Raw genomic sequence first — 27,182 nt, 5'->3', positions numbered from 1 at the left:
TTCGCCTTGACATACAACAACTCGAGACACCGTCATACTGTCTCGACCCTCCGCTCACCGACACCCCTCCGAACGAACGAGAACCGTCCTCATCTCGTCTTCATGCGGCTATGACCAAGAGAATTCTCCTAAAGTCACGAATTACGACATGCTCCTTGCTCCCAGTTAACCAAACTCTACTCGACATTCTTGAAACTCGTCTTCGAACTCGCTACCTGCCACCAACACCTAGCCCTATTCGATTGATCAGTTGCCTGGCCTCGGCCTGGTCACAACCACAACTCTAGATCTTCCAGGGATGTATGGGGAGACTATATAGCTGTAGACTACACAATTGAGCACTCGAAAAGCTGCAATGTGCATTGAAAATATCACACGTGACTCGTGAACGCTGCTGTCCATGTTAACCGCCTAGCTCATCCGGAAGGACTGAACCTGGAGGAAAATCACACAAAATTTGCACCAAGGAAATTGGAGTCATCAAGCATTTCTATCGTATCGCGTCTAGAGTATCCAGCGGTCAAGGAAATCTTTCAAATGCCCTCCCTCTTCATGACGCCAACAATCACCGTCTTCCGCGGGGACATCACAATCAACCTCTGCCCCCATTGTAGTCGGCACCCCCGGCCTTTCTCAGCCGTGCAACAATGTCCTTCTCGTCCAGATCCCCCTTGTCCCTCGCATCGACCTGGATGCTATGATGACCCAGAGCCTTCTTCACAGCCCCGCTCTCGATGCTGACCCTCGCCTTCCGCATGACCTTGGTGCCCTCCCCGATCCAGATGACCAACACGAACTTAACCCGCTTGCTCTCAGTATCGTTTGCATATTCGACGCGCACATAAGCATACTGGGCCTGGGAGTCGTCCAGCTTCGTAGTCAGCTCCTCAAGCCCGCCGGTTCCCGTGGCGGTCAGCTTCAGCGCGTCCCCAGTGGCGGCGGCGTACGAGATCAAGAGCCAATTGGTCTCGTCTTTGTCGGAGCGTACGGCATCGTAGGCAGCGAGGATTTCCGGGGAGTCGGCGCCGGACATTCTGGAGAGAAGGTGGGATGGATGGATGGATGGGCGAGGTAGGTGGACGGGACGGGAGGGGTTTCGAGCGTGGTTTGTGCGGAGGGGGGATCCTTTCAAAAGAGGGTGGTCGAACACGGGGATGTCTCCAATGGTTCGAATGAGGCGTAGCCGGTAGTCGAGGGCCACCCTATCGAAGAGCAGCCGGAAATTCCAAAATTGTTCTGAATGATTGAGGTTGAATTGGAAAACGATTTTGTCCCGCGAGACCGCCTTTCGGTCGCCCGATACAGTAAGGCGTGGCTGATCCCTCGAATTGAAGCCATCTGGCAGATCCCCCGAAAATAAAGTACAGATCTTGATATCCCTTTCCTAGGTAATCACCTTTTTCTTTTTTTTATATTGTGTTAAGGTTTTCTTCGTCTTGCGATTCCAATTGTTCGGTTTGCTTGATTTCTCCGATTGTATTTAGAAATGGCTCGAACGAAACAGGCCACGCCGTCGCGCAGAGTCCCGTCCTCTGATTCCTTCAGCAAGGGAGATCCTATAGGGACGCCGAGTCGAAAAGCACGAGATTCAGACAAGAAGGAGACGATGAACGGACATGCGAATGGCGGGGTCCTCAACAGTCTTGCTCCTCCTGTACGAAAGGAAGCCGGTGCATTGCAATTCCTAACTGCTGTCGGTGGTATCTACGGGTCATTGTAAGCTCCCCTCCTCAACTTGATATACAGCTATGGATACTGACGCCCACGTTACAGTCTCACCTGGGCTCTTCTCCAAGAGCGCCTGACGACCACGCCCTATGGACCAGCAGACTCTCCCGAACTTTTCAAATTCCCCGTCTTTTTGAATACCGTGCAATCCCTCTTCGCAGCCACCGTCGGCTACCTCTACCTCCGCTTCGACACGCCTCGAGGCTCGTCCCCCGCGCCCATCTTCCCCAGCCGCCGTATCGTCGGCCCTCTCTTACTCGTCGCCATCACCTCCTCCCTGGCCTCCCCTTTTGGCTACGCGTCTCTCGCCCACATCGACTACATAACCTTCATCCTCGCCAAATCCTGCAAGCTGCTACCCGTCATGTTTCTGCACATCACGCTCTTCCAGCGTCGGTACCCGCTATACAAGTACCTCGTCGTGCTCGCCGTCACCTCCGGCGTCGCCGTCTTCACCTTGCACGCATCCTCAGGAAAAGCACATGCCAAGCCCTCCAAAGCCTCCACGAACCCGGACCGCAACACAGCCTGGGGTCTGCTGCTGCTCTCCATCAACCTCCTCTTCGACGGCCTCACCAACACCACGCAAGACCACATCTTCCAGATGTTCCCGGCGTACAAGGGACCGGCCATGATGTGCGCGAATAATATCATGAGCACGCTGCTCACCTTCTCGTATCTGGCGCTGTCCCCGTATCTCGTGAGCACGGGAATCGGCGCTTACCTAGGCATGGATATCGCGGTCGGGGATGGCGAGTTTGGTGCCGCGGTGGGGTTTTTGAGAAGACATCCGAGCGTTTGGTATGATGTTTTGGGATTCTCGCTTTGTGGGGCTGTTGGACAGGTGTTTATCTGTACGTTTCTCCCCCCTTTTCCCTCCCCCCCTTCCTTTCCTTTCCATAACTAATCAAATCACAGTCTACACCCTATCAACCTTCTCCTCCCTCCTCCTAGTAACCATAACCGTCACCCGCAAAATGCTCACCATGATCCTCTCCGTACTCTGGTTCGGCCACCGCCTCGGCGGAAAACAGTGGCTCGGCGTCGCTTTGGTGTTTGGTGGTGTAGCTGCTGAGGGCGTTATGAATAGGAGGGAGAAGCGAAGTTAGAAAAAGGCGGCTGGCTCTGTTTTTTGCGCTAGATGAGATGAGATGAAGATGAGATGAGATGAGATGAGATGAAACGAATCTTTTTTTTGGCTTTTTTTTTTTTTTTTGAATTCAATGAATACCCGATACTTTACTTTATTTTCGCTTTTTGACTTTTTTGAGTTTTGAGAGTGTGATTTTGTGATTGATTGATGAAATTGATTGATGAATTGATTGATTGATGAAGTTGACTGGACTATGTGTAAAAGGACCAAAGCAAAGGTAACCAACCCTGTTCATATATAGATCCTATACCTATAGGTATGTATATGTATGTATATATATACATCCCAAACGCCCGCCCATCCATGCCTCTCTCTCTAAGACCCCCAACCCGAACCCAACCCCAAATCCGCAGTCCAAAAACGCCAAGCTTGCTTGCTTGCTATGAAGAAATAAATGCCTCTCTAGCCAAAACAAACAGTTCAATCAATCAAACAAACAATTATAATTTCTTAACCCGTTGCAACTCCTCCTGTTTCAATTTCGCACTAGGGAGGAGGAGGAGGGCTGCTGCTGTTCGCTTTGGGGATATATATATATAAATTTTTTCATTACATTTTTCTTGTTGGTTGGTTGGTTGGTTGTGTTGTGTTTTGTATACAGGGCGGCGGCTCGGTGACCTGCCCGGGAAAATGCCACACTTTATGGTATGTAGGTATGTATGTATGCATATATATGCATGCAAAATTATGCAACGCCGTCCGTTTCTCCTCTTCCCGTTCGTGATTGCATGTTGTGATTGATTGATTGATTGATGAGACGCCCCAACGCCCGGCCCCGCGCCGCTGAAATACAGAGATTGAAGGTGTGATGATGTGGTGTGGTATGGTGATATGATGTGATATGGTGTAGTGGTAGATTGATGGGATAGAGATGGAGATGGTATATGGCTGTTAGATGCGTGCCCGGATATCAGAGGAAGTCGTCGATGGATCGGGTGATGGGGACTTCGCCGCGGGTGGGCGGGCTCCGCGGGTCCTCGGTAGGGAGAGGGTGGTGGACGGTGGAGAAGAAGGATGATCGGGGATAGTCGCAGGGCCTGGAGGAGAAGATGGTGCTCGGTGCTTGCCCGTCGGATCCTGAGCTGTAGTTCCCGGGGAATGACCGGAGGGGGTTGTCGGTCATTTCGCTCACCCGTGGAGACATCAACTCGGATTCCCAATCAAAATTGGTTGGGAGACGCTCGATGTGCGGCTCGGGCTCTACCGGCGGCTGAGCTTCGACAGAGGGCTGCGGCTCGACAGGTTGTTGCGGCTCTACAGGTTCTGGAGGCTTAATAGGTTCCTGCGGCTTGACAGGTTGGGGATGCTCGACACGACTCTGAGCCTCTTTGCGAGTGGAATCGCCAAACCCAAAATCAAAATCCGCCAGTCGTCTTATAGTCGCGTCACTCATAGAAGCCGTCTCCTTCGCCTCTTCACTTGTCCTCAAGGCCTTATCCCGGGTTGCAGAGGTCGGGGTAGAATTGCCTCTAGCCCGTGTTGGCGCCGGAGGGTCGGGGGTCTCTGCCAACATTGCCGATCTGTGCTTGACCTGTCGAGTAGCGTTGATCTTCTCCGCCTTTCTCTTTTCTTCCTTCTTCGATTCAATAACCTTCTTGAAATCATTGAGGGAGAAGAGGAGTGACATGTTCGGATTTACCCATCGGGACTTGGCTTGCGCGCGAGAGTACGCTTCGTTCGCCCCCAGATCTTGGTTGATATACATCCCATACGCTATGATCAGCGTCGCCGATCGACTGGCACCTTGCTGGCAATGTACGAGAACCTTCTTTCCTTCCTTCACTCTCGCCTCGATTGTCTGACACAGGTCCCATAATTCATCCTTCACGTCCGTATTGTGGTCCCATGGCACGTGGATGTACTCGGGGATTTTCCCCTCGGGGGCAGCTTTCGGGGTTGTTGGCGATGATTCTGATGAAGATGGCTGCACTTCATATGCTGTGTGAAACGACAACATTGAAGCTGCAGTATCGGGGGGTGTATCACGGGATTCTGAAGCGGTAGTCTTGGAGGCTGAAGCAGCTGTTGCAGCGCTCTCTTTCGCATCCCGCGCCTCCATCATCTCTTTGAAAGGGTTCTTCACCTCCCTGGCTACGTTGATGACGACGTCAAATTTCATAGCCTCTTCCAGTTTCGGCTCCAGATATAAGTGAACACTCGGCTCATGCATGAGGATCGGGCCCTCTGGATATGAGGGGGATTTTGCGTCTTCGCCTGAGTGCAGTCGGTCGAATGTGTCACCTCCAACAGGAACGCCGGGTATTCTCGTGGCCATCTGAGTTCCAGAAGGGGGTTCCTGATCGGTTTCATCAATAGTGAAAGTGTTCGTGGCCAGATTCGATTCTTTCAGTCTAGAAGCGCCAACCAATCTCGGGGGATTCCTGTCCCCAAACGTCATACCGCCGCAGGGGCCAAAGCCGGGTGTGACTAACATTTGCGGGGTTGAGATGGAATGCTTCAAGGCCCTGCGCTGTAGCATCGTTGGAACTCCAGGTGATCCAAGCGTGTCTATAGATAGAGTTGGACTGTTTGCCGCACCCGTATTTAGACTCAGTAAGCTCGGCTTTTTCCTCCCCTTCAACGTTGGTGGTTTAATAAAAGAGGGCGACGAGAGCTCGGAGGATGCAAACCCCCCGATATTAGAATCAAGATTGAGGGCAAGACTCTTAGGATTTTTGGGTTTCCGCGGTGCAGGTGATGTCATAGGCCGCTCATTGCTCAGCGGTAATCGTACTGGGTTTGTGTCGGCCATATTCAGACTCTGAAACGAATCCATACCAAACGACCCCGAGAACGAAGACAGCGGTACGAGCGTGATGGGGGATTCAGGGGAGGAGCTCGGCGAGGGATCTGATAATGAGGACGAATCGACAGTGGATATGGTGGTGGTTGGTGATGAGTCGGTTGAGTCAGATGCCTGAGTAGATGATGTGCTATTCCGGTGTTGATGTGAATGTATTTGCGTTTGTGATTTTTTGTTTTCGGGTGGTTGCTGATTCTGGAGGGGCCGGTGTGGGAGTTGATTAATGTATTCTGGTGCAGCGGTTTTCGTAGGAGGTTCTACCCCAGGGCTTTCCACCGCGCTCGTATCCATGTCATAGACTGACATAAAGGAAGGGATATGGTTCTCATACATCCGAGGACCAGCAGCTGACGGCATGTCTTCTGCTGATCGGTGGAGACTTCGTCCTCTGGATGGGTCCTGTACCAGACTGCCTCCAGCTCGTAGCTTTACTGTCCTCGCCCGCGCACCGACCGTACTCGGTCCCCTCGCTCGTTCCGGTGACGATGATGGCGATGTGGTAAGTGACGTGAAAGATCTCTTCAAAGTCCGGTCATTAGCATTCTGCAAACTCGATAGGGGAGCCATGGGTCAGGTGGTGGAAGCGTATAACAAAGAGGGAGGACAGTGTACGACGCATGGTCTAGCCAACGAGAGCAGCAGTCGTGTACCCAGACACAGATGACTTGCTTGCACGTCCGACTTGGAGAGATGATGCCTCCAGGGCACGAGGGATGAGGAAGGGAGGATTGACAAGAAGGGGAGGTATTTACCAGAGGTCTCCAACTAACTATAAGGCGCTTCGGGGTTGGTCAACTCGAGGCAGGCCTCGTGCTTAGCGCCGCAACCGTTCCCAGGTGAGGCGCCTCAATTGCTGGCCGGGCAGATCGAGGACAAAAGTGTGGGAGGATTGGGGTCGAGACCGGCGACACGTCGAGGGCGTATACGGAGTCTGGGGGCGATAATAATCACCGCCACGAAAGATGGTCAAACGAGCAGATGCGCCTCGGCAATCGAGCTAATTCCAGAGGAGGAGAGCGGACACCCCGCGGATGTGGGCAACGCAACGCCTGAGCTGAAGCCTTTCGTGTATCGCCGCGTTCAGCACGGCGGGGGTAGGCAACAAGACAAGACTGCTCGACGGGGCGGCGAGTATGAAGAAACGAGGACGTCGGGACAGTGTTGGCGATCGCAGGGTTCGATTCGAGATTACCTATTGTTGGCTCTCTCACTAAAGATCTGCTAAAAAGAGTGTCAGCTCGCATGCAGCCAGAGGGACACGGCCGTCTAGACGCAGCGTCCAAAAATAGAGCAATACCGGAAAGGTGTGGGCGCCAACGCTGGAGCGAATGAGCGGCGCGCGACGAGCAGAACGCCCGACAGGGGCGCGAAGCAAAAGGGAGCGCCAGGCGAATCAGACGGTGCGCTGCGTTGATTTGGGTGCCGGGGTCACCACCACGCGCCCCCCCGCCTGCGACAAAGGCAATCTGGCGGCTCCTGTGGTGGTTATTCGGACTTGAAGAGAGTGAGCGAGCGAGCGGATGCCCGTGGTGCTGCTGTTCTCGTCTGGCGCACACAATGCCTCCAGGACAAAGAGCGCGTCAGAGGGCCATGGAGGGACTGGCCGAGGGTGTCTTTTTTGTGGGGTGGAAGGAAAGAAGAAGATGAAGAAGAAGAAGATGAACCGATGGAAGGATTCTTTACGGAGTAGTAGGAGTGTAGTCTGTAGTCTGTAGTGCCTGTAGTAGGCTGTCGTACTGGGTTATGGATGGATCCTGTAGGCTGTCGTCGAACAAGAATTGGCGGCCGGTCGCTGGCGGGGCCGTTGGATCCTTTTGCGCCCCCTGTCCCGCGTGTTGAAGAACACGGAGTAGTACTGTATGTAGTAGGAGGAGGGCTACTCTAGAGTAGAAGTAGCAGTAGTAGAAGTAAGATGGGAAATGCAGCTCTACGGAGCCTTACACTCAGTGGTGAAAAGCCTTGCGACGGCGCCTCGTGGGAAGTGGGACGCAGAAGAGGAGGCCCTGGACGATGATGGAGGAGGGGCGTAGGGATTGATTGCGATGGCAGCTTTTGCCCAGAAATCCACGACGCGGGAATGCGTGCGTGCGTGCGTATATATATATGTATATATGTATGCGAGAAGCAACGTGAGCAATGGATGTTGGAGGAATCCCCCGATATAACTGCAGTCAGAGGATGAGCATGACGACACACCACGGATGCGCCCCGGGACGGCGCGAGCAGCAGACCAGACGAGGCACGACACGACAAGAATACAAGACAGATAGGCAATAAGGGGAATGAGGGATCAGCGCGGAGGTTGAGTCAGGTGAAGCAGGATGATGGATGGATGTGCATCTGGATTGACGATGGTGATGATGGTGATGATGATGGATGATGGGATTTGAGCCTTTGGCCATCCGCGCCTGGGAATATCGGGGACTGAAGAAGGGTCCCTCGGGCAGCCTGGGGAACAAGGCAAACACCACGGCGGGTACGGCCGGAGGTAACCGACCAGGCCCAAACAGGCACAAGGGCTCTGACCGAGGACAGGCATCATGAAACGATGGGCTCGCGACGAGTGTTTCTTACTGGTTACTGGGCCAGCAACGGTGGGCGGTGGATGTGAAATCGTGAAGCGCCCAGGTTGTGAGAGCACAGGATCATGGTCAGGGATGATGATTGACATTCGAAATTTGACATTTGACAGTCGCGCGACAGGCGACGGCGTGTAGAGACGGTGGCCCTTCTTCCCGTGTCTGTCTGTTCTTGGTGGTGGCGGTGGTGGTGGTAGAGAGCGAGTGGAGTGGCTCTAGTAAGTCGGCAGGGACTGGAATTATTACGGAGTACCTTGATGTACCACATTTTAGTGCCTTTAGCGGCTTCGATGATCGGAGCGGGTTTACCTTAGCTCCTTAGCGGGCACTGCTTACGTAACACACGTGGCACCCCTACCCCTTCCGGTATCCTCTCATGGCTAGCCAATCAGCAGATAAGGAGCCGAGATTCAGGGCCATGGTCCGGATCAAGGATGGCCCGGTTCTCCCGTTTCAACACGGAATCCCTGTATCCCTGATATTTACCACCCTCTGCGTAAGACGTCCCTTCCGGGTTTAGATGATATCCCGTCGCATGTCCTTAATAGCAGAGCCCTGGTCTGCGGTTCTACTCTGTAACTGTCACTCTGGGAAGTCCTTTGGTGGCCTGTAGTACTGTACATACATACATAGGTAAGGTAGGTACATACATACATACATACATACATTGTATTTTACATACAGGACTTTTGCGTAGTACTATCTATACCAAAAGTGTATCCCCCTTTAGATGCGTCTACTATGAGAATTACAAATCGTTAGCCCTAATTACTCGCATATACGGAGGGGTGGGCGTTGGATAGTTGACGAAATTCCACCTCCACAGTACCTTACCTTAGATCCTTAGGTACAGCAAGGTACAGTAGCAGAAGTCCCTAGGCCATCGGCTATCGACCGAATGCCCCTTGGAAGATGGGACAGTGGAGAGAGCACAGTCAGTGCAGTCGGAGCTTTGATCCCGAGAATTGTCGTCCTTTTTGGCTCTTGTCTCTCCTGCGTGAAGGGTACAATCTACTGTGTGAAGGGTGCAACTTCTGGTATGTCGGTGTGCTTGGTGGTGAGATCAATAATACAGTAGACAACTCTCAATCGAGCAATGCATAGGATTGTCGAAAAGGGCTCATTGTCCAGAATGATATATACCTACCTTTGTTATAGACCATCCCATCCCCTCCCCTCGCCTCTCCTCCCCCTTTTCCCCCCCTCGAAGCCGCGAGGGGCTCTCTCTTCCCATCGCTTCCCAGGGGCCCCTCGGCAGCCCCTCGACAGCCTCCACCAACGCCGACCAAGCCCTAGATCTTCCCTCTTTTCACACGCTTCCGCTCGGCTTCCCTCGTCGGTCGCTTGCCTCCTTACCACGCTGCGTTACTCCCGCGCGGATGTGCTCTCGCGATGCATATCAGGAGGGGACTCTGTGGGAAGTGTGTGAACGCCCTGCAGCGCGCTTGGACCGGTGCTGGAATATCGTTCATATGGCAGGATCTGATCTGACGGCCGGCCGTCGCTGGCTTTGGGCTTCTGGGCTTCTGGATTTCTGCATCGCTGCATCATATACGAGGGACTGCCCTCCTCTGCTCTCCTCTCTCCTCTCTCTCTCACCCCTGGTCGCCTTCACTTCCCTTCCCCTTGCCCTGCCTTGCCTCGCCTTGCCTCGCCCGGCCTTCTTCTTCCCCTCTTTCTTCCCATCGTTGATTGTTCTCTGTTGATTTCTTCTTCTCTATCATTGCTTGATCGATCCAATTCTTGACTCTCCGTCTCGCCATGCAGATGGAAGCGCCCATCTCCCTCCATATGCACCGGCTGGACCACAACAGCTCCAAGTTGCCCTCGTTCCGCTTCGCCGACTTCAAACCGCCCGCCGCTAAACTGACGTCGTCTCTTTCTAAAGCCGCCCGTGACCACAACCACAACCACCACAATAATCACATCACGGCTCCCTCCTCCATTGCTGTTGCGACTCCAGAACGCCCGTCCACGAGCACCACCACCTCCCCCACCACCACTTCCACGCCGACCACGACGCCTCCCACGACCACTGCATCTCCTTCTGCTGCTTGCTCTTCTGCAGACCCTTCGGACAGCTCTCGCCATCGCTCGGAGTCCACCCCAGACCTCTCCCCAAAACAGTCCTCCCCTCCGTCCTCGCCGACGTCCCTCTCCCCTGGTCCAAGCCCTCGCTCGCGTCCCCAGAACACTGCTGCGTCGCAACGCTCACCTCCCGTCGCCAGGACAAAAGATCGCAATCATCATGTCCCTGCGTCCCACAGCAGGAATGATGCTCTAGGATCCGGCCCTCCACCGGCGATGCTCACGCAGAAAGTCCCGCGACAAACCCTCGACACCGATAACTCGACCAAAGACTGGGTGGTCAACCAATCCGCTCTGACTCCCTCGAGTGCCAACTCAGACACCAAATCCACCACCAGATCGTCGTATCCATCCCCATTATATCCACCGACTACCCCTATAATTCCCCCCATCCGCGGCCTCAGATCTCGTCGACGGAGCCTGGAGATGATAGCCGCCTCTCAGCGGCGCATCTCGATGGAACAGGACGACACTTTAAAAGCCCTCGAGGGGTTTAATTCGCAGAGGTCCCCGACCCGCGACCAGGAAGAACAGAGTAGCGATGATTCTGATCTCTTCCTCAAACTTGCGCGGGAGGAGGCTGCGGCCGGTCGGTCGGGAATCAGCAGGGTACGTTGTAACATCTATTCACAGTTTACTACATGCCCGCCCGGCCTTCACAGCCTATGGCTCGCCATCTTATAGTGTTAACATGTCTTCCAGTCCCAGACCTACCGCCAGTCTCTCCCCCCTCCTAACCCCGGCTTTCAGTCTTCGATGTCCCGTCGTCGTGGCTCCGATCTAGAGAGTCGACGATTGAGTTCGCAGACCGAACATGTGCCACAAGCCCTAACGTATCGCCCGACTACCTGGGAGCGGGCACCTACAGCACTCGACTCGAGCAGGAATCGTTACGCGGCCGGCTCCCATTCGAATCCGACCACTCCGAGGACCTTTGGAGGGAGGGACATTTCACCGGAATCGCAAGGCTCATATGGCAGCCGGAGACCCTCTGCACCGGAATCACTATTACCACCCTCTCGCGCATCCACCTACCGACCTTCACATCTGTCATATCCTGCGCCCCGGACGTACAACTCGTCCCCACTTGTCTCGCGTACAGCGGACGTAAATGAGGGGCCTGTCACCCCCCGCGCAGCCGAGGGGACGGAATCTACCGTGTCAACAACCGCGCCATCTACGGTTTGGGATGAACTGGAAGATCTCAAATCTCGCATACATCGGCTCGAGCTGACAGGGAAGCTACCAGCGACGTCTGGTGCGGCAATGTCTCGAGCTTCTAACGACCGCCCCCCGACTGCAACAACCACAGTTACCACCATGTCGTCGTCTCCAAAGCGCGGCCGTGGTAATAGCATCTCACCACCTGATTCCGTAAACGTGGAACCTTCACCAACAAATACTCATCCCCTTCTGAGTTCTGCCTTGGCAAAATCAAAGCCATTGCTGAGTGCGGAAGTATACAAGGCTCTAGAGGCCACTACTACGGATGCACTCGCAATTGCTGTAATGATGGGAACATCAGGTCAACCTGGGCCAATATCTAGCTCTCAATCGACGGTGGGTGCATCGACCAACACTGTCTCGGATAGACAGGTTCGCCGGAAGGCGGACAGCTTGTGCCGGAGTTTGACGGAACTCTGTCTGGCTTTGTCTGAAGACAAGACTGAACAGGCTCAGCCGGCGGACAAGCCATTAAAACGGCCGAGGAGCAACACTGAGACAGGGAACCAAGCAGACAGCGTCCAGCGGCCACCCGTCAACGCCGATCTTACACGGATCAAGGCCAGCCCAAGAGCTTTGAGTCGGCTTGAGGCCCGAAGAAGCAGTCTTCTGGCCACAAGTTCACTACCAAGCCCGAGATACACGCCATCAGAGGTCAACACGGTCAACACGGTCAACACTCCTACTCAGTCTGCAATGGCAGGTCGCAGATCATCTCTGTTGCTAAGGAGCCGTCGTGCAGGTACCGAGGAACCCGAGGAGGAAGATGAATCTCGGTTCCGAGCGCCATCGAGGGCCGCCACTGAGCTTGGTCGTCTTCGGAACTCTCCGCGCGAATATGCTTCTCAGCAATCTTTATCAGAAAACCGTCTGCCATCTACGCAATCCTCTCTACCCGTCAGGAGACATTACATATCAACCAGTCTCACGAATACTGCGGGACAGCCTGCTAGCAGTCCCTTGAATCTAAATAGCCGGAGATTCTTAGATCGGTCGACGCCGGAGCGAGATACGCCCAGTGTGGCGGGAAGAATGGTGGAGGATCGTATGCAGAGGAAGTCCTCCATCGGGCAGGGCTTCACCTTCGGGCGAACAGCCAGCATCTCGAGGCCAACGAGACCATCGAATGCAGCAGATTCACCAAGAGCAGGGCCGGCCGGCGGTTACCAATAGCATCAGCGCGCAGACATGACAGACATCAGACATCACAAACATCACAGACATCAGAAATCAGACATCGCAGACATCGCAAACATCACTTGTAGTAACACCCAAACATCGGAGTTTGGAGAAATCGGTTCTTTTTACTTTTTCTTGGAGTCAACATCTTTGCGGCGTCAGGCTCGCCTGTCTTCTCTTTTCATTTGTTTTTACCATAAACGGCGATTCTGAGAAAAAAGGGGACACATTTGGAGATACCCGGGACACGATTCATACGATGCCGATGAGAGATGGATCATGGAGATAAAGCTGCCAGTACGAAGACGAAAACTAAGAAGAGGAGAAAGTGTCCATACTTGACTTCATAGCGAGCGAGGAGTGGTTTCTTTTTGTAAGAATTATATTACATTACACAATTACTGTCTAAAGTAAGGAAGGAGGGAGAGAAGAACAGAAAGAATGAAAAGAATGAAAGAAATTGAGAATTCCCTCAGCTTCACCTTCGACTCAAGACATAAGAACACAAGGTATTGTTTCATAGTATAGCATAGCTTCTTCGGGAAAGTACGTGCTGTGATAGCTTTCTTAGGGAGCTGATTGGACGGGAGATAGAGCTTTGCCATTGCCATTGCTAACTACCGCCGAGATACTGTACGTAGTGAAAACTCTTATTACAGACAGGATCTATCTAATTGGGTGGGAGAGACCCAGACAGGAGGAGTAGAGAACAATCGACTTATTACCAGGAACCATACCAAACAAAATCTAGTTTTGTTGCACGTCGCACTTGGAAGGGACATGTAATGCTGAGATGATCTGATGCCGTGATGAGTAAAGTAATTGGCAAAGAATAGAAAGAATCTCGTTGCATGTCGCACATGCCCAGTTAGTTACCTTACTGATATTCTCTGAATATTTGCCAAACAGCTCAAACATGAGTACCTATCTTTTGTTGCACATCGCACCTTGAGATAAGGTTTGATTACTGAGATTTCCCGAGCAATTGATAAAACTCCCGAGATTTTGTTGCACGCCGTACCCTGGATAATAATGACGACTGATTACTGAACCTTTATGACTGAACAATTGACAAAGAAAGAGATCTGTTGCACATCAGCCAATAACCGCTTTAAAATCTTGGCATCTTTTGTTGCACATCGCACCTTCATATGCAGGGCCTTTTTAGAGCGAAAAGGGGTCTTTCGACTCGAGTCAGTGTATTATCGGAGGATATTCTCTCTCTACCTTACCTTACCTTACCTAGATAAGAACCTTCGTGCGGGGCTAGGAAACTTATCATCGTAGTTTGTTTATACTTACTAAACGCAGGTAAAGCTCATCTCTGGATCCCGTGGCGTAGGTAAGTAAGACTGTCTACCTACAAAGGGGCTCTTTATAGACCTACGCACGACAGAAAAGGAGGTGTGCGCGGAATCGGCAAGATGACTAACCCCAGGCACGTCCTAACAGCACCTCTTCTCAACCTCGCGGTGTCAAGCCCAGTCTTGAGCGCTTCCTGCTCTCAACCAGGAGCAGAGCTTCCCCCAGGGAGCAACTGAGAACTCCTCGCCCGAGTCCACTCCACCTGGTATGCAATTCGGCAGTCCAGCCCAGCCCAGCCGGCGGTGTCGTCTGAGCGCCATCTGCTGCCACGCCCATGGCTCTCGAGCCCGTCGATATCTTCCCCTACGAGCTCAAGCGATTGATCTATGATGCCAGCGACCTCTCGACTCTCAAGGCGCTCCGCTGCGTCTCCAAAGCCTGGGCCAGCGTCGGCGCGGACCTTCTCCTCCTCCCTACCTTCTCCCTCCGCTCCTACGCCCACGACCTCTCGCGCCTCCTCTCCATCAGCCGCAGCGCAGTTGTCGGCCCCCGCGCCGCCCACACCGTGAGCACGCTCATCTTCCAGAGCAATGGCTGGGACCCGCGCTACTTCCGCAACATCGTCTGCAACCGACACGAGCTCCGGCGCGAGTACGAGACGCTAGACTTCGTCCCCACGGAAGCCGAGCAGCAGGCGCTCGCCGAGCTGGACGCCGTGGCCGCGCAGCACGATCTGGACGAGAAGCTGGCTCGCGATGAGGAGCGTCTCGTGCGCGCTCTCCAAGCTGTCCCGAATGTCCACAGCATCACGATCGCGTGCGAAAACCCTTTCCGTCACCGCTTGCTGCGTAAGGTCTGGGACGAGTACGCGCTGGCCGCTTACCACCGCTCTGTACACCCGCAGACTGAACAGCTATGGCGAATCCTGCGCGCTGCTCGCTCCGCTGGTCTGCATATCCTACATTTTAGACACCAACAGCTTCTCTCCCCTTTCTTCCTCGACGACGCGCTGTCCCTACCCCCCGGGGCCCTGGGGTCCCTCTCCCGCCTTCACAGTCTGCATCTTGATATTTCCGACTTGGCAGGCGTGTTCTCGCGCAGTGCTCAAGCTCGCGACCGTCTCAGGGACTTGATAGCATCCGCGCCCCTCCTCACCACCCTCTCCATCTCCTTCGAAAGTCTCGATACCGTACCTTTGACATTCCTACCTCTCGGCTCCTCCTCATCAAAACTGCACACGCTTACCCTCAGCTCGCCGCTCATCCACCCGCCCACCTTCCTCTCCTATCTCTCTTCGCACCCCTTCCTCACGCGTCTCCGTCTCCGCTCCGCATCGCTCACCCACGGCTCCTGGCACGCTTTCCTCTCCGACCTGCGCTCTCTCCTCGGGGCCCAGCTGCAGGCTTTCCAGCTCTCCGGCGTCTTAAGAGGAGCCGAGGGAACCGACGGAGAGGGCGAGACGTGGATGTTATGGCCGTTCTACGACGAGGAATGGAGGGTCATGGAGGGCAGAGGCGAGAAAGCTAGCTTGATCGAGCGCTTTGTCATAAAGGGCGAGAAGTGGCCCATGGGCTTGGAGCATGGTGTTGCGTATCTCTGAGTTGAGTTGGATTGAGTGAGCTGACTGACCGCGCATCACTGCGTCCTGGTAATTTCTTTCTTTCTTTCCTCGACGTAGCACTGCCTTAAAGATAAGCTTCCTAGCTCTCTCGCGCGTGACGAGGGATGGAGAGGGAGAGGGAGGGGGGAAATTGATCGATTGAGGAGTATGTTTGTAACAAGGGGGGAACGAACAGTGGCCGATGGGATGGGATTAAGCTCGGAGGATGGGGTTAGGTATGGTATCAATGAGCCGAGCTAGTTGGGTTCGATAGATAGGTATGATAAAAAACGAGTAATGAATGAATGAATGATGAGATCAAGAACCAGGGTGGGAAGGAGGGGGGTTAATCAAGAAGAATTCGTTGTTGCGTGTAAATATCGTTATTATATACAAGCAAACCTGACCACGGACAAAGAGTCTCGTATCGATGACAAGAGCCTCGCGGTCCAGATGTCAGGGCCACATTTGATAGCATAGCCGTCCGCAGGCCGCAAAGCAACAACCTCCTCATGAATACTGCCAAGCCGGGTTAACACCTGATACAGCTCAGTCACGAGTGAGTGAGACTATATATACATCTTCATTATATAATATTCTTGTAGTTGAATAGTAGACGTGCAGGCTGCTCTGGTGGCTTAGACTGATTCCTCTTCAGGGGATGCAGGTGGTTCAATGGGCGGTGGTTGGGTCAGGTACCTTAGTAGAGAAAGATGGAATGGAGATCAGTAGTGTAAGCGATAGAGCAAAGACATCGCATCTCTGATGCGGTCAAGCATTGCCCATGGGCCTCGTTGTTCAGTATTCCTGTTCCTGAAGAGTAGTGTTAAAATGTAAGGTAGACAGACCTAAAATCATTTGTCGAACTAAACTTTTCGTTAAAAGGCCTCTTCTAAAAGAACGCCAGATTAGTTACCTAGGTAGGCTTTCCACCGGCAATGCAGAAGAGACTATTCGTGACATTTCCAATTTCGATATCAAAACAAAGTTCCGGAAGCCGTTTATTAGTATTACCAAGGACCGACAGTCGAAGAGCAGCAGTCGGCAACAAGACTATACGAAATATCGCAGGGTCCCACTATACTACTACTAATCGCTCCCAGTTCATCCCACCAATGTCAGAAGAGCCAGATCACGCTGTGCGAGGCGGACGGGGCCAAGGAGGAGATAAAAGGGGAAATAGAAGCGGAGGTGGTAGAGGGGCAGGACGCAGAGCTGGTGCTGGTGCTGGTGGGAAAGGAGAGATGAATCGCGAAGTGGCAGTATCTAAAGCTTTATCGAAGCTCTTGAGGCATGCTGCGGAGGATGAGGGCCTAGCACTGGATAACGAGGGATTTGCGAGGCTTGATCAAGTAGTGAGTTTTTCCCCTTCCCTTCCCTTCAATCTCTGGGCAACAACTGCGTCAACCATTCTCTCTCTCGTGCTCCTCTCTCTCTTTCTTCTCTTCAGCGAATCTACCAATCGTATATATCACGTGGATAATTACACGTGATATGAATTTCCCTTCTTCAGCACATAGACTAATGCTACCTATTCTACAGATGAAATGGCCGCGTCTGAAATCGCTGAATGTCACATTCGCTGATATCCGAACGGCGGTAACGGACAACGCCAAACAACGCTTCTCGATGAAGCCCAACCCAGCTCTGGAAACCGCCCCCGATCCATCTTCCGAAGAGCCTTCAGATTGGGTGATCCGAGCCAATCAAGGACACAGCATTGCCGTAGAATCAGCCGCGCTTCTCACTCCCATCACTCGCGAAGCTGGTAACATCCCGGATGTCGTCGTCCATGGTACATACTTCGCTTTCTACCAACCGATCCTTGAAACGGGGGGCCTCAAAAAGATGACCAGGAATCATATGCATTTCAGCACGGGCCTGCCAGAGGATAAACAGGGGGGTGTTATCAGTGGGATGAGAAGTGATGCTGAACTTCTGATATATGTGGATATCCAGAAGAGCATGGAAGATGGGATTCTCTGGTGGCTTAGCGAGAACGGGGTGGTTTTGACTGAGGGGGATGAGAATGGGATTTTGAGCTCGAAATATTTCAAAAAGGTGATAGGGAGACGTCAGGATGTTGGCGTCTTATGGGAGGATGGGAAGGCGGTTGGTGAGTTGCCGGAAAATCTGCGGAATAGAAAACCGCCGATGGGGAAGGGCCCGAGAGCGTCGAAAGAAGGGAAGGGTAAAGGTGCGAACAAAGAAGGCCGAAATAGTAAAGGGGTGGGAGCAAAGGTGCCAGATGCTCTCGAAGAGGATAAAGGAGGGGCCGAGCCGTGATTCATATAGACTCGGCTTTTTTCATCCAATCTGTCTGAAGTCTATTCTAGATACGGCCTCCTCCGAAGCAAAATAGTCTTACCATGGATTATGGTAATAACTGAGGCGGCAGGCCGAGTAGTACCCGAAAACATTGGGAGGCCCATATCAAGAGATCTAGCAGATTTCCAGATGTGACTACTCCAGACCTCAGACAACAAATACCAAGAAATTCCCAGGAATCCAGTAAGACCTCATTTCTAAACCCCCTGAAATGCTCGTCATCACCCTCCCTAACTCCAGACCTGATAACGCACCCCTATCCGAACAAGAACACTCTAATCTCATTATTCGTAACCAAGCCCCAAACACTTCACGCCTGGGCTTTGATAGCCTTTCCGGAAGTGTTACCAACCTCCGGGCTCTCCATCGAACGCTTCCTTTTCCTGTCTTCTTCTTCCGCATCATCTTCATAAAGAGCCATCCTCTGCCTTTCAATATCCTTCAGGAACGAAAAGACCTCCTCGGCAATCTTCTCCTTGGCATTTTTCTGCCCGAAGACATCAAAAACTTCTCCTACCTTGCCTTCGATTCGCGGGTCGCCGTTGAAATGAGCATAGCCGGAATACAGCGGTGCGATCTCCGATGCTCGCGTGATCTCATACTTGGGCATGTTGAAACCGAGACGGATGCAGAGATCCGGGATCTGTCCCGCAAAAGATGTCGATGTCGATTTCGAAGGCGGGGCAGCTGGGATAGCGTTGTCTTCTTGAGCAGAAGCAGCAGCAGCAGCAGCAGCAGCCTTGGCTGTTCCGGCTGCTGCTTGGCTTACCGCTTTTGGCTGCTTCTTCGGGAACTTGACTTGGTCCACGGGCATGAACTTGTTCTCGATCAGCCAGTCGATGGCTTTCTTGGACGCGTACTGCTTGGCGTCTTTCTTCTTGGTGAAAGATACCGCGTCGCCGAATGGCTGGGGGCTTTCAGCTAAGGCTGCTATGCAGGTGAATCTGGCAGGCGCCTGGCCAACAACACCATCTACGTACTTCAACCCAGTGGTAGGAGGATGCACACTGCGGTATTCTGAAAATGTTGATCAGCAGTAGTACGATCGACGAATATAGCAAGCAATAGGGAAACTCACCATGCAGTCTACCAATCCAATTGGTCTCTCCAATCTCTTCGAGAGCACGTGCTTCCAACGCCAATGCCTCAATGTCGATTGTCTTCCTGGCCTTCTTAGAAGGAGCTGCTGCTTCAGCCCGAGCTTTTGCTTCCGCGAGCTTGATGGCGTCTAGTTCATCCTGCTCTCTCATGAACTCTTCAATCGATTGGAAGTTTGTCTTCCGGGAAGGCTGACTGATTGTTGAAATTTCAGAGGTCTCCATGGCGCCCCCCCGTTTGACTTTTCTCCGGGGAAAAAAAAGACAACTTTTGTTTACCACGCGAGGAAAAGAAGTCCCTCGTATAAGTTGACCATCTAACTGAAGAAATGTTCACCAAATCAGAAAGGAGGTTGGGCATTGATCGGCTACATGCAGTGGAGTTGCAAGGATTCAAATCACGTGGGAATAACGGCGAATAAATCTTGGCTAAGGAACATATCTTTTGGAATGGGGCCTAATCATTGACTTAATGCAACCTGTAGGTTGAGAGGGTATCGTGATTATGTAACTCCGATCAATGCTCAAATGCCAACTCCACCCCCCTTTTACCATTACTCTTCGAAGAAACCGCCGTCACTCTCATCATCACCTCCAATATCCCGAGCCACATTGCCCTTTGGCCCTTGTGATGCCCCAAACGCCTTGTTCTTCTCGAAAGCCACGGACGTATTCTTGTTTTTGCCTGCCTTGCTAATACCAAGCCGACTCCTCCTCTCCCTGCGATTGAGTCCTTCCACTGAAGGAATATCTTTCTGCTTTGGTTTCGGAGGCTTTTTCTCCACTTTCCTTGGTGTGTTGTTGATTCGAACGTTTGGTACTCTATTTCGTAGTTGATCGAGCGTTCCTTCCTCCATACACTTTTCCACCTCTGCCCACATTGGCGGTTTTGGCCTTTCACTCGTTCCATTGGACCCACCATCGTCCTCCTCCGTCGAACTCTTCTTCTGAGGGTAGAGGCTGACATATACCTCACTAAGAGGACAGTATTGGGTATAATTGAGATCGACCTCAGCCACATGCACTTGTTTTTTCAATGCCTCAGTTTCCTCCGGTGATTCAGCCTCAAGTAAACGCTTTCGTAGCTTCTTCAATTGTCTGGTAGCCTTTTGCCTTTCTGGGCAGAATTAGCAAATGCTATGCACAAGTGGGAGCTTATATTCAGCCATACCAAAGAATCGGACCATGTGGTACTTCTTGATCATCTTCTGCCTCGTCTTCTCAGCAAGTGCAGCGACCAGTTCCTGTTCATATGCTGCCAGAGCGCGCTCGTTCTCTATCCGCACATCGGCTGGCAGATCATCTGCGCGCTCCAATCTCCTTCTAACATCGCGTATACGTTTCTTTATTGCGTTGACACTCGAGGCATGAGCTTGTTTCTTTTTGGGCGCCGTCGATTCGATTCTGCGGGGTTTCTTTGCAGGCTTTGGATTGCTTCCATAAACCTGGGCTTGACGTTCTGCGTGAACAGCCTCTTGCTGCTCTGATTCTTCATGTTTCCTTTTTGTGGCCATGGTGGTTCTGTCTTTTTGCATAGACGCCGTGTTCTTTGTCCTTGTGAAGCAACGGGGCAGCATCGCATTTTTGGCCCAAATTTTGTTCTTATCGATGTTTCACGTGACTGGACTTTCCGGTACGGAAAAACAACACCACCGAACAACGGGATACCTTCAAGGAGAATAGATTACTTAACTCTGAGAGCTCAGAATGTCACGAACCTTCTAACTTGATGCTGTGCTCGATATGATTTGCTGAGCAAGGAGAGCTTCTTTGGCCCGTTGATCAGATGAACGAGGGAGGCTGGTAGTCCTATTTTAGGGCTTCTATCAGGACGACGACAGTGTACCAGTGTACCAGCAACGCAGTTTAGCATGGAGCGTAACGACGGCATTATACGATGGTCCCCCAACCCTTCAAGGGACCAGTTCATGACCATCAATCTGAACTACCGGATAGTTCAGATCTATGAAGCAACAGGTCACGCTCAACCAGGCCGATTCGATTACCAGAAGATCTGCAAACATAATGAGTTTCCTCCGCTCAACACCTATGACTGGTCGCCTGTCAACCCAGGCCTTGTGGCCATGGGTACATCTCGAGGTGATATTAACCTGCTCAGAGTTGATGACGACTCAAATCAGGTTCTCGCCTTGCCACTCAAGGTCCCCAGACCTTGTCAGTCCGTAGCTTTCAACACTACAGGACTTCTTGCTGTTGGGCTGGACAGAGTGCGTAATGATGCTTGTCTCCAGATATGGGATCTGAATCAGCGGTTGGCTGGTTGGGACCCCAAGAAACGAGGATGGAATGTTCCAAATTCCAACTTGGAACCCAAGAAGCTCGAACCCAGCGTCTCTGTAGCAAGCATCCGATTCTTTGAAGATCAGCCAAAAACGCTTGTTGTTGGCGTAAAGCACCAGAGCGTTCGGATTCATGATCTTCGAGGTTGGTATCATATCCTTTCGACACTTGATAACAAGTTAACAGTTTCTAGATCCCAATTCTATTGTCGCCAACTTCCCAACGAGATGCAACAACAATCTGTCTATCGATTATGCAGATTCCAATTACTTTGCTTCTTCATCCTTGGATCAACCTGGTCTCGTGGTTTGGGATCGCCGCGTTACTAGCCGCGCCTCAGCATCTCCAATGTACCTCGAGTCCATTGACCAAGAAGAGGTACCTTGGGGAGCTGCTCTGAAACTGGATCGTGCGATTCAGTCAGAAAAGAATGTTTATATCCGTCAGCTTCGATATTGTCGTGATCAGCGGGGCACTCTAGGGGTCCTATCAAGTGCTGGCCAGCTTCAGATTTTCCAAACCAACAAGGAATACGTGGAGCCTGGATCTGTAAATGACATCTATGGTAGTCCAGAGCTACTAGATGTTAGAAAGTCATATGATCTTGAGTATCCCTACTTTGATAAAGATCATAAGAGAAGATTCGAGGATAGGATCGTCAGTTTTGACTGGCTTAACCTTGGTACTTCGGATCTCCCCGGTCGTGTTATTGCCTTGAGAGGTAATGGTGCCTTTGAAATTCTCCAAATGCCAGCTCCCACGGCAGGCCGGCTCTCGAAGTTGATACCCTGGAAGCCTCCACATAGGCGTAAGTTCTCCGCGTTAGCTATATAAAGTATTTGACTGATACCATCTAGTTGGTGATCCTTACTTGACTTTGATGAACTTCAAGGATCCGAGTGAGCGGGATAAGCTTCTTGGTCCCTTGTTCGCAAGTGAAGCAAAAGCCGATATCCCCGTGTTTGGGCCAGAGAAATTCACGTCGAGGAGCATGAGAGCCAAATTAGAGGCGACTGTCAAAAAATTGCTCCAGTCCCCACAAGACCCCGTCGTCAATCTACTTGCTCCGGCGGAAGCAAGTACGGAACAACAAATGAGCACTCCTAAGTCAGATTCATTGAGAGGTAAAATTGAAGAGCTAAGGTCCGAATCTAAAGCTGCCAGTCCGCCGCTGGAGAATTCTGGCCTCATCATTCCAAAGAAAGTGTTGTCAAGCAGAGAGCTGCATGATAAGTCACATTACACCTCAATCAGCCTCATACCGTCCACTCAATCCAAGAGCGAATTGCTGGATCATGTTATGCTTCAACGTGCTATAGACGGTTATTTGTTTAACTGCGAACATAACATATCAGTTGTGGCTGATGATCTGTGGTTGCAGGATGTTTGGGAATGGATTGAAGGCAAGCTTGATACTCTGTGATCACGTTGATTTCTCTCGCTGATCATGCCTCTAGGTGCTGACGAAGCAGCAAAGGACGATGGAATGGTGTCGGGTCCTCTCGACCTTAGCTACATGGGCGTTTACACGATCTGGATGAATTTCCTGGGTATATTATATGCTGTCTCTCCAATTCTATATGTTCAAGCATGCTGACTGCATTACGAATAGGCGAAAAATCCCAATCTAGACTTATTGACAGCACCATCATCCCGGACGTGACACAATGGGAACATCTCATTGCTACCATCAATAAAAAAGCCGGCCGACCTCAATTCAAGGGAGTTGAAACTACCAAGCCTCAGCACCGGCAGCTATGCCTTGCGATATGCGGTCTTGGTAAATCGCCGGATGAGCTTGATAAAGACATGGAAGTCTTAGAAAGTGAAGGCAAATATACAACTGCGGCTGCGTATGCACTCTTTGAAGGCTTTCCAAAGCGTGCCGTCAATATCTTGATAAAGGGTGGCAAGGATTTGCTATTCATAGCAATGGCGCTGGACATCAAGCTTGAGAGTAGTATCACGTTGGGTATAGACACTAAACAATGGTCTAACGCCCTTGATCACCACTCACAGATGGCTGAAGACCCTTATTTGAGAGCCATCTATGGCTACATCACTACCGGAAACTGGCGAGCCATTGCAGACGAAGCAGCACTTCCAATGCGTGACCGTGTCGGCGTTGCCCTACGGAATTTTAGCGACGATGAGCTCACTGAATGGCTTGAAAAAGAAATGGAAGAAGCTACTCGCACAGGAGATATCGAAGGCATTGTTCTAGCAGGTATAACCGATCATATGGCGGATATCCTAGCGAAGTACGTTGAAAAGTTCTTGGACTACCAAACGGCAATCCTTATCATGTCATTTTGTTACCCCCGATACATCGACGATCTACGCTGCACTGCTTGGCGTAATGCCTACAAGGGGTTTTTGCAACGCCACAGGAAATTTATTCTGCGGGTCAAATTCGAACAGCAATCTGCCATTAAAAGTCGTGCCAGAGATGGCACTCCAGGGATCAAGCCGCCGCCCCGACAGATCACCATTCGCTGCCTTAACTGCGATTCCCTAACTGCCAACGACCTAGGAAATACGGGAGCCGCACCCACAATAGCCCCTGGCCCGACGACTGCCACGATGGACAACCGCAATCCTCTAGCAGCTACGGGCATAAACGCAGGGCTCTGCTGTCGTAAATGCGGATCGCATCTCGCCCGCTGTGCAATCTGCATGGAGATTGTTGGCGTTCCCCGTTCAGATCGTCCAGAGCAGTCGAATGATCCCGCCGTTCGTCGGATGGCCAACTTCCCAACCTTCTGTCTCAAGTGCAAGCATGTTTCGCACATGGATCATTCGGTTGCCTGGTTCAGTCGCCATGTCGAATGTCCCGTCCCGGAGTGCAGATGCCAGTGTAACGAAAGGCCGAGCCAGGCGGAGTTGGATTAGGCTTCTTTGATAAAACTTGGAGCGTGGCGTACTGGCGAGGCTTCTTCTGCATTGAGAGGCGTAAAGTCACAGGGAATACCCGGTTTGCGACTGTGGATGTGCAATAGGATCATCCTACTCGAGTTCGTCTAATATGTATGAATAGCGGGGCGACCGAAATACGGCCCGGGAGAAGTCGAAACAGGCTCTAGCTTTCCATGTGGTTATCTAGACTGGTTCAGGAACCGAGAATGAGCTCGAGGACCCAGAGAGTTTCCAGGGAATTGGTATGTTCATAGAACTATTCGGTGTATGCTTAATAATGGTGATATGCTGAAGGAGAGCACCCTCCTAGATCTTATTGTCCCCAGCGCTGCTTCTCGGCCCTTAAAGCTAACAGCGTAATATATCCAGTCTATAATCATCCTCTACCTGAGACTCCTATGTGAAGATCGAGCCGCATACAACTCCAACCCCTATTCTAATCTAGTCTAATATAATCTAATCCTATCTATCTACTCAACTTCGTCTCCCTGATCCAGAACGAGGCGATGAGCGCCATACTCATATAAGCAATGGTCAAGCCGAATGCCGCCGTCGTAGCCTTCTCATAGCAACGCATAACGATCGCCCTCGTGTGGGGCTCCAGCTCCTTGATGAAATCCAAGCTCTGCCTGACCCTCTCGACGATCTTATCGGCCTCGCTGCCGCTATCCAAGCCGGCACGGAGGCGGCGGCGCAGGACCTGCTGCACGAGTGTGGAACCAAGGCTGACACCGACGACGCTGCCCAGCGAGCGGAAGAGATACGTGCAGGCGGTAGCGATGGCCTGATCCTTGGGGTCGATGTTAGCGATGACGCTGATCAGGGTGGTGGTGATGGTGGAGCCGATTCCCAGGGCGGAGAAGCAGAGGCCGATGATCAGACCCCAGGAGAACTGGAAGATGCCGGCCGAGAGGAAGATGATGATGCTCCCGAGGACCGAGAGCGCGAGGCTGCATATCGTGAGCCGGTAGTATTTGCCTGTTCGCTGCATGATGATCCCGCCGAGGAGGGAGCCGCTGACGCTCGCGATGAGGGGGGGGATCATTCGGGTACCGGCCGCGGCGGCGGAGAGGTCGTCAACGACCTAGTAGATATGGAGTCAATCCTGCTGCTCAATATTGGATCTGTATTGTAAAATGCGGTCAAGAATTTGCGCGCATACCTGGAGATAGAGGGGGACATAGAATATGCCGGAAAGGTGACCCGCAAGACTGAGGAAATTGACAATGTAACTGGCGACGACTGAGCGTTCGAAGATGATATGGCCAGGAGCAAATGGGAACGCTGCAACCTTCATCTCCACAAAGACAAAGACGGCCAAGAGAGGAATGGAGAGGCTACAACATGTGATGGTAATAGTGTCGTTCCATCCTACATTGCTTCCTCGATCTAGGCCACTGTTCCGAGTCAGCATGAAGGCTCCTCTAATCTCGAAAGAGACCCAGGAAGATAGACTAATTCAGGATGAAGCAAATGACCACAACTACTTACAGGAGCAAGGAAGAAACAGAGATAATCAGAGTGAAGGCTCCGAGAAAGTCAACCTTGGCAAGCTTCTCCCTCAAGTGAGATTGTTCGGGCTGAGGGAGGTCGAGTACGAAATATACGATCAAAAAAGCTGCCAAGCAAACAGGTGCCTGGCCGAGGAAAGCCCTGAACCCTATTAGCTATCAGACCAGCAGAAACAGCATAAAGTGGCATGAGCGTACCAGCGCCATCCTATAGAATCCGCCAACACGCCTCCCAGGGGCGCCCCCGCAGATGCACCCGCTGCATAGATGAGATTCACATAGCCTTGCCACGTCCCTCGATTCCTCAACGGTATGACATCGCTGAGCAGAATGCTCACAACGGTTGTCATCCCCCCTCCGCCAATGCCTGGCCATCATGGTCAAGTCAGCTAAAGAGTCATCTCGGATTCGTTCGTTTGATTCGGCATACCAGCAAAGGCCCTTGCAGCAACAAGTTCTCCCAGATTCCTTGCGAGACCGCAGAAGAGGCAGCCAAGCCCGAAGACTAGGTATGAAAATAGGAGAGCGGGTTTGCGCCCAAAGATATCGCTAAGCTTGCCATATAATGGTTGGAAGCTGGTTAGAGTGAGGAAATATCTGAGAGGTGGTCAGAAGTTATCATACCGAGGACTGGACTGTTGGGGGAGAAAACTCACGCTGTAGCTACCCAACTCGTGTTATTCAAAGCATTGAGATCTGAGCCTATCTTTCCATAGCTAGAAACAACTGCAACACCCATGGAGTCAGCAGACGGCACGTGATATACCTCCGTACCTTATCTAGGAACAACTTACTGAGAGTTTGATCTGCGGCGCTCAGTAGGATCTACTCAGCATTCATCATTAGCTAGCTATACTTGGACCCCGTCATGCCTGCATAGCAAAGTCCAAAACCCAACGTACCCCAAGACCCACGGCCGGGAGGAATAGATACAGGTTCTGAGGGGGTTCAGGCTTGCTCGCCAACAGTGGGCTATTGTCGATCTCCTCGACCTGGCCATTTTCCGGGTCTACCGTGTCGGTCAAGATGGAATTCCCATTAACTGCGTGCCCATTGGTACCATTCGACAACGGATCAATTGATTTCGTGGTATCTTTGCTCAAGAGAGCTGTCGTCTCCGTTGCCTCGGTAATCTGGGTATCACCAGGAGGGGCCATGTCTGGCTGCTCAAGGAGCTGGAGTGAAGCTGGATTGGGTCGGAAGCGGGACTGAAAGAAAGAAATACAAGACAAGAACGGGATTTGGGTAATGATTCGACAATTGAAATATTGTAATTTTACTGATATATAGAACCTAGATACATATCTTATATATATTCTTCCTCCCCGATATACGCTCTCCCACTCTCTAATATACCCTGGGCCATGGCG

The 27,182-nt window shown here is 51.9% G+C and overlaps 10 protein-coding genes across 10 annotated transcripts; 5 read left to right on the top strand and 5 right to left on the bottom strand.

Annotated features, from left to right (window-relative positions):
• Positions 1-592: 592 nt before the first annotated feature.
• Positions 593-1,236, bottom strand: M430DRAFT_140028 (hypothetical protein; the record flags this gene model as incomplete). The annotated part of the gene is made up of 1 exon (XM_024862643.1): positions 593-1,236. Exon 1 carries the CDS (start codon positions 1,031-1,033, stop codon positions 593-595), a length of 441 nt encoding a protein of 146 aa, XP_024720987.1. The 5' UTR covers positions 1,034-1,236.
• Positions 1,237-1,486: 250 nt separating this feature from the next.
• Positions 1,487-2,837, top strand: M430DRAFT_102481 (hypothetical protein; the record flags this gene model as incomplete). The annotated part of the gene is made up of 3 exons (XM_024860801.1): positions 1,487-1,716; positions 1,774-2,582; positions 2,647-2,837. 3 exons carry the CDS (start codon positions 1,487-1,489, stop codon positions 2,835-2,837), a joined length of 1,230 nt encoding a protein of 409 aa, XP_024720986.1.
• Positions 2,838-3,791: 954 nt separating this feature from the next.
• On the bottom strand, positions 3,792-6,041 carry M430DRAFT_101941 (hypothetical protein; the record flags this gene model as incomplete). The annotated part of the gene is made up of 2 exons (XM_024860755.1): positions 3,792-4,109; positions 4,176-6,041. 2 exons carry the CDS (start codon positions 6,039-6,041, stop codon positions 3,792-3,794), a joined length of 2,184 nt encoding a protein of 727 aa, XP_024720985.1.
• A 5,037-nt stretch (positions 6,042-11,078) lies between these two features.
• Positions 11,079-12,944, top strand: M430DRAFT_35105 (hypothetical protein). Its single transcript, XM_024866683.1, has one exon. The coding sequence runs from the start codon at positions 11,108-11,110 to the stop codon at positions 12,746-12,748; it is 1,641 nt and encodes a 546-aa protein (XP_024720984.1). The 5' UTR covers positions 11,079-11,107; the 3' UTR covers positions 12,749-12,944.
• A 1,449-nt stretch (positions 12,945-14,393) lies between these two features.
• On the top strand, positions 14,394-15,659 carry M430DRAFT_19231 (hypothetical protein; the record flags this gene model as incomplete). The annotated part of the gene is made up of 1 exon (XM_024864038.1): positions 14,394-15,659. One exon carries the CDS (start codon positions 14,394-14,396, stop codon positions 15,657-15,659), a length of 1,266 nt encoding a protein of 421 aa, XP_024720983.1.
• Positions 15,660-16,592: 933 nt separating this feature from the next.
• M430DRAFT_35103 (hypothetical protein) lies at positions 16,593-18,357 on the top strand. The gene is made up of 2 exons (XM_024866682.1): positions 16,593-17,014; positions 17,202-18,357. The coding sequence occupies exons 1-2, from the start codon at positions 16,775-16,777 to the stop codon at positions 17,943-17,945; spliced, it is 984 nt and encodes a 327-aa protein (XP_024720982.1). The 5' UTR covers positions 16,593-16,774; the 3' UTR covers positions 17,946-18,357.
• Positions 18,259-19,411, bottom strand: M430DRAFT_35102 (hypothetical protein). The gene is made up of 2 exons (XM_024866681.1): positions 19,066-19,411; positions 18,259-19,004 (listed from the first exon to the last, which is right to left on the bottom strand). Exons 1-2 carry the CDS (start codon positions 19,307-19,309, stop codon positions 18,298-18,300), a joined length of 951 nt encoding a protein of 316 aa, XP_024720981.1. The 5' UTR covers positions 19,310-19,411; the 3' UTR covers positions 18,259-18,297.
• Positions 19,412-19,638: 227 nt separating this feature from the next.
• On the bottom strand, positions 19,639-20,598 carry M430DRAFT_101884 (hypothetical protein; the record flags this gene model as incomplete). The annotated part of the gene is made up of 2 exons (XM_024860751.1): positions 19,639-20,201; positions 20,256-20,598. The coding sequence occupies 2 exons, from the start codon at positions 20,596-20,598 to the stop codon at positions 19,639-19,641; spliced, it is 906 nt and encodes a 301-aa protein (XP_024720980.1).
• A 186-nt stretch (positions 20,599-20,784) lies between these two features.
• Positions 20,785-24,347, top strand: M430DRAFT_35100 (hypothetical protein). The gene is made up of 5 exons (XM_024866680.1): positions 20,785-21,529; positions 21,579-22,193; positions 22,243-22,788; positions 22,843-22,935; positions 22,998-24,347. The coding sequence occupies exons 1-5, from the start codon at positions 20,956-20,958 to the stop codon at positions 24,275-24,277; spliced, it is 3,108 nt and encodes a 1,035-aa protein (XP_024720979.1). The 5' UTR covers positions 20,785-20,955; the 3' UTR covers positions 24,278-24,347.
• A 420-nt stretch (positions 24,348-24,767) lies between these two features.
• Positions 24,768-26,969, bottom strand: M430DRAFT_19225 (hypothetical protein; the record flags this gene model as incomplete). Its single annotated transcript, XM_024864036.1, has 8 exons — positions 24,768-25,385; positions 25,464-25,698; positions 25,793-25,954; positions 26,011-26,179; positions 26,243-26,409; positions 26,469-26,538; positions 26,607-26,637; positions 26,715-26,969. 8 exons carry the CDS (start codon positions 26,967-26,969, stop codon positions 24,768-24,770), a joined length of 1,707 nt encoding a protein of 568 aa, XP_024720978.1.
• Between the last annotated feature and the right edge of the window lie 213 nt (positions 26,970-27,182).

The sequence above is a fragment of the Amorphotheca resinae genome, assembly GCF_003019875.1.
Source record: "Amorphotheca resinae ATCC 22711 unplaced genomic scaffold M430scaffold_6, whole genome shotgun sequence".
In the NCBI taxonomy this organism is placed as follows: Eukaryota; Fungi; Ascomycota; class Leotiomycetes; order Helotiales; family Amorphothecaceae; genus Amorphotheca; species Amorphotheca resinae.
The sequence above is the reverse complement of the archived record's forward strand: the minus strand, read 5'-3'. Positions and strand labels throughout refer to the sequence as shown.

Bases quoted from the DNA above. Each gene is read 5' to 3' on its own strand.
- M430DRAFT_35105 (XM_024866683.1), top strand. From the start codon at position 11,108: ATGTCCCGTCGTCGTGGCTCCGATCTAGAGAGTCGACGATTGAGTTCG.
- M430DRAFT_35103 (XM_024866682.1), top strand. From the start codon at position 16,775: ATGTCAGAAGAGCCAGATCACGCTGTGCGAGGCGGACGGGGCCAAGGA. The intron at 17,015-17,201 runs GTGAGTTTTTCC...CCTATTCTACAG, and splicing joins TTGCGAGGCTTGATCAAGTA to ATGAAATGGCCGCGTCTGAA.
- M430DRAFT_35102 (XM_024866681.1), bottom strand. From the start codon at position 19,309: ATGGAGACCTCTGAAATTTCAACAATCAGTCAGCCTTCCCGGAAGACA. The intron at 19,005-19,065 runs GTGAGTTTCCCT...CAACATTTTCAG, and splicing joins TTGGATTGGTAGACTGCATG to AATACCGCAGTGTGCATCCT.
- M430DRAFT_35100 (XM_024866680.1), top strand. From the start codon at position 20,956: ATGGAGCGTAACGACGGCATTATACGATGGTCCCCCAACCCTTCAAGG. The intron at 22,789-22,842 runs GCAAGCTTGATA...TCATGCCTCTAG, and splicing joins TGTTTGGGAATGGATTGAAG to GTGCTGACGAAGCAGCAAAG. The intron at 22,936-22,997 runs GTATATTATATG...CATTACGAATAG, and splicing joins GATCTGGATGAATTTCCTGG to GCGAAAAATCCCAATCTAGA.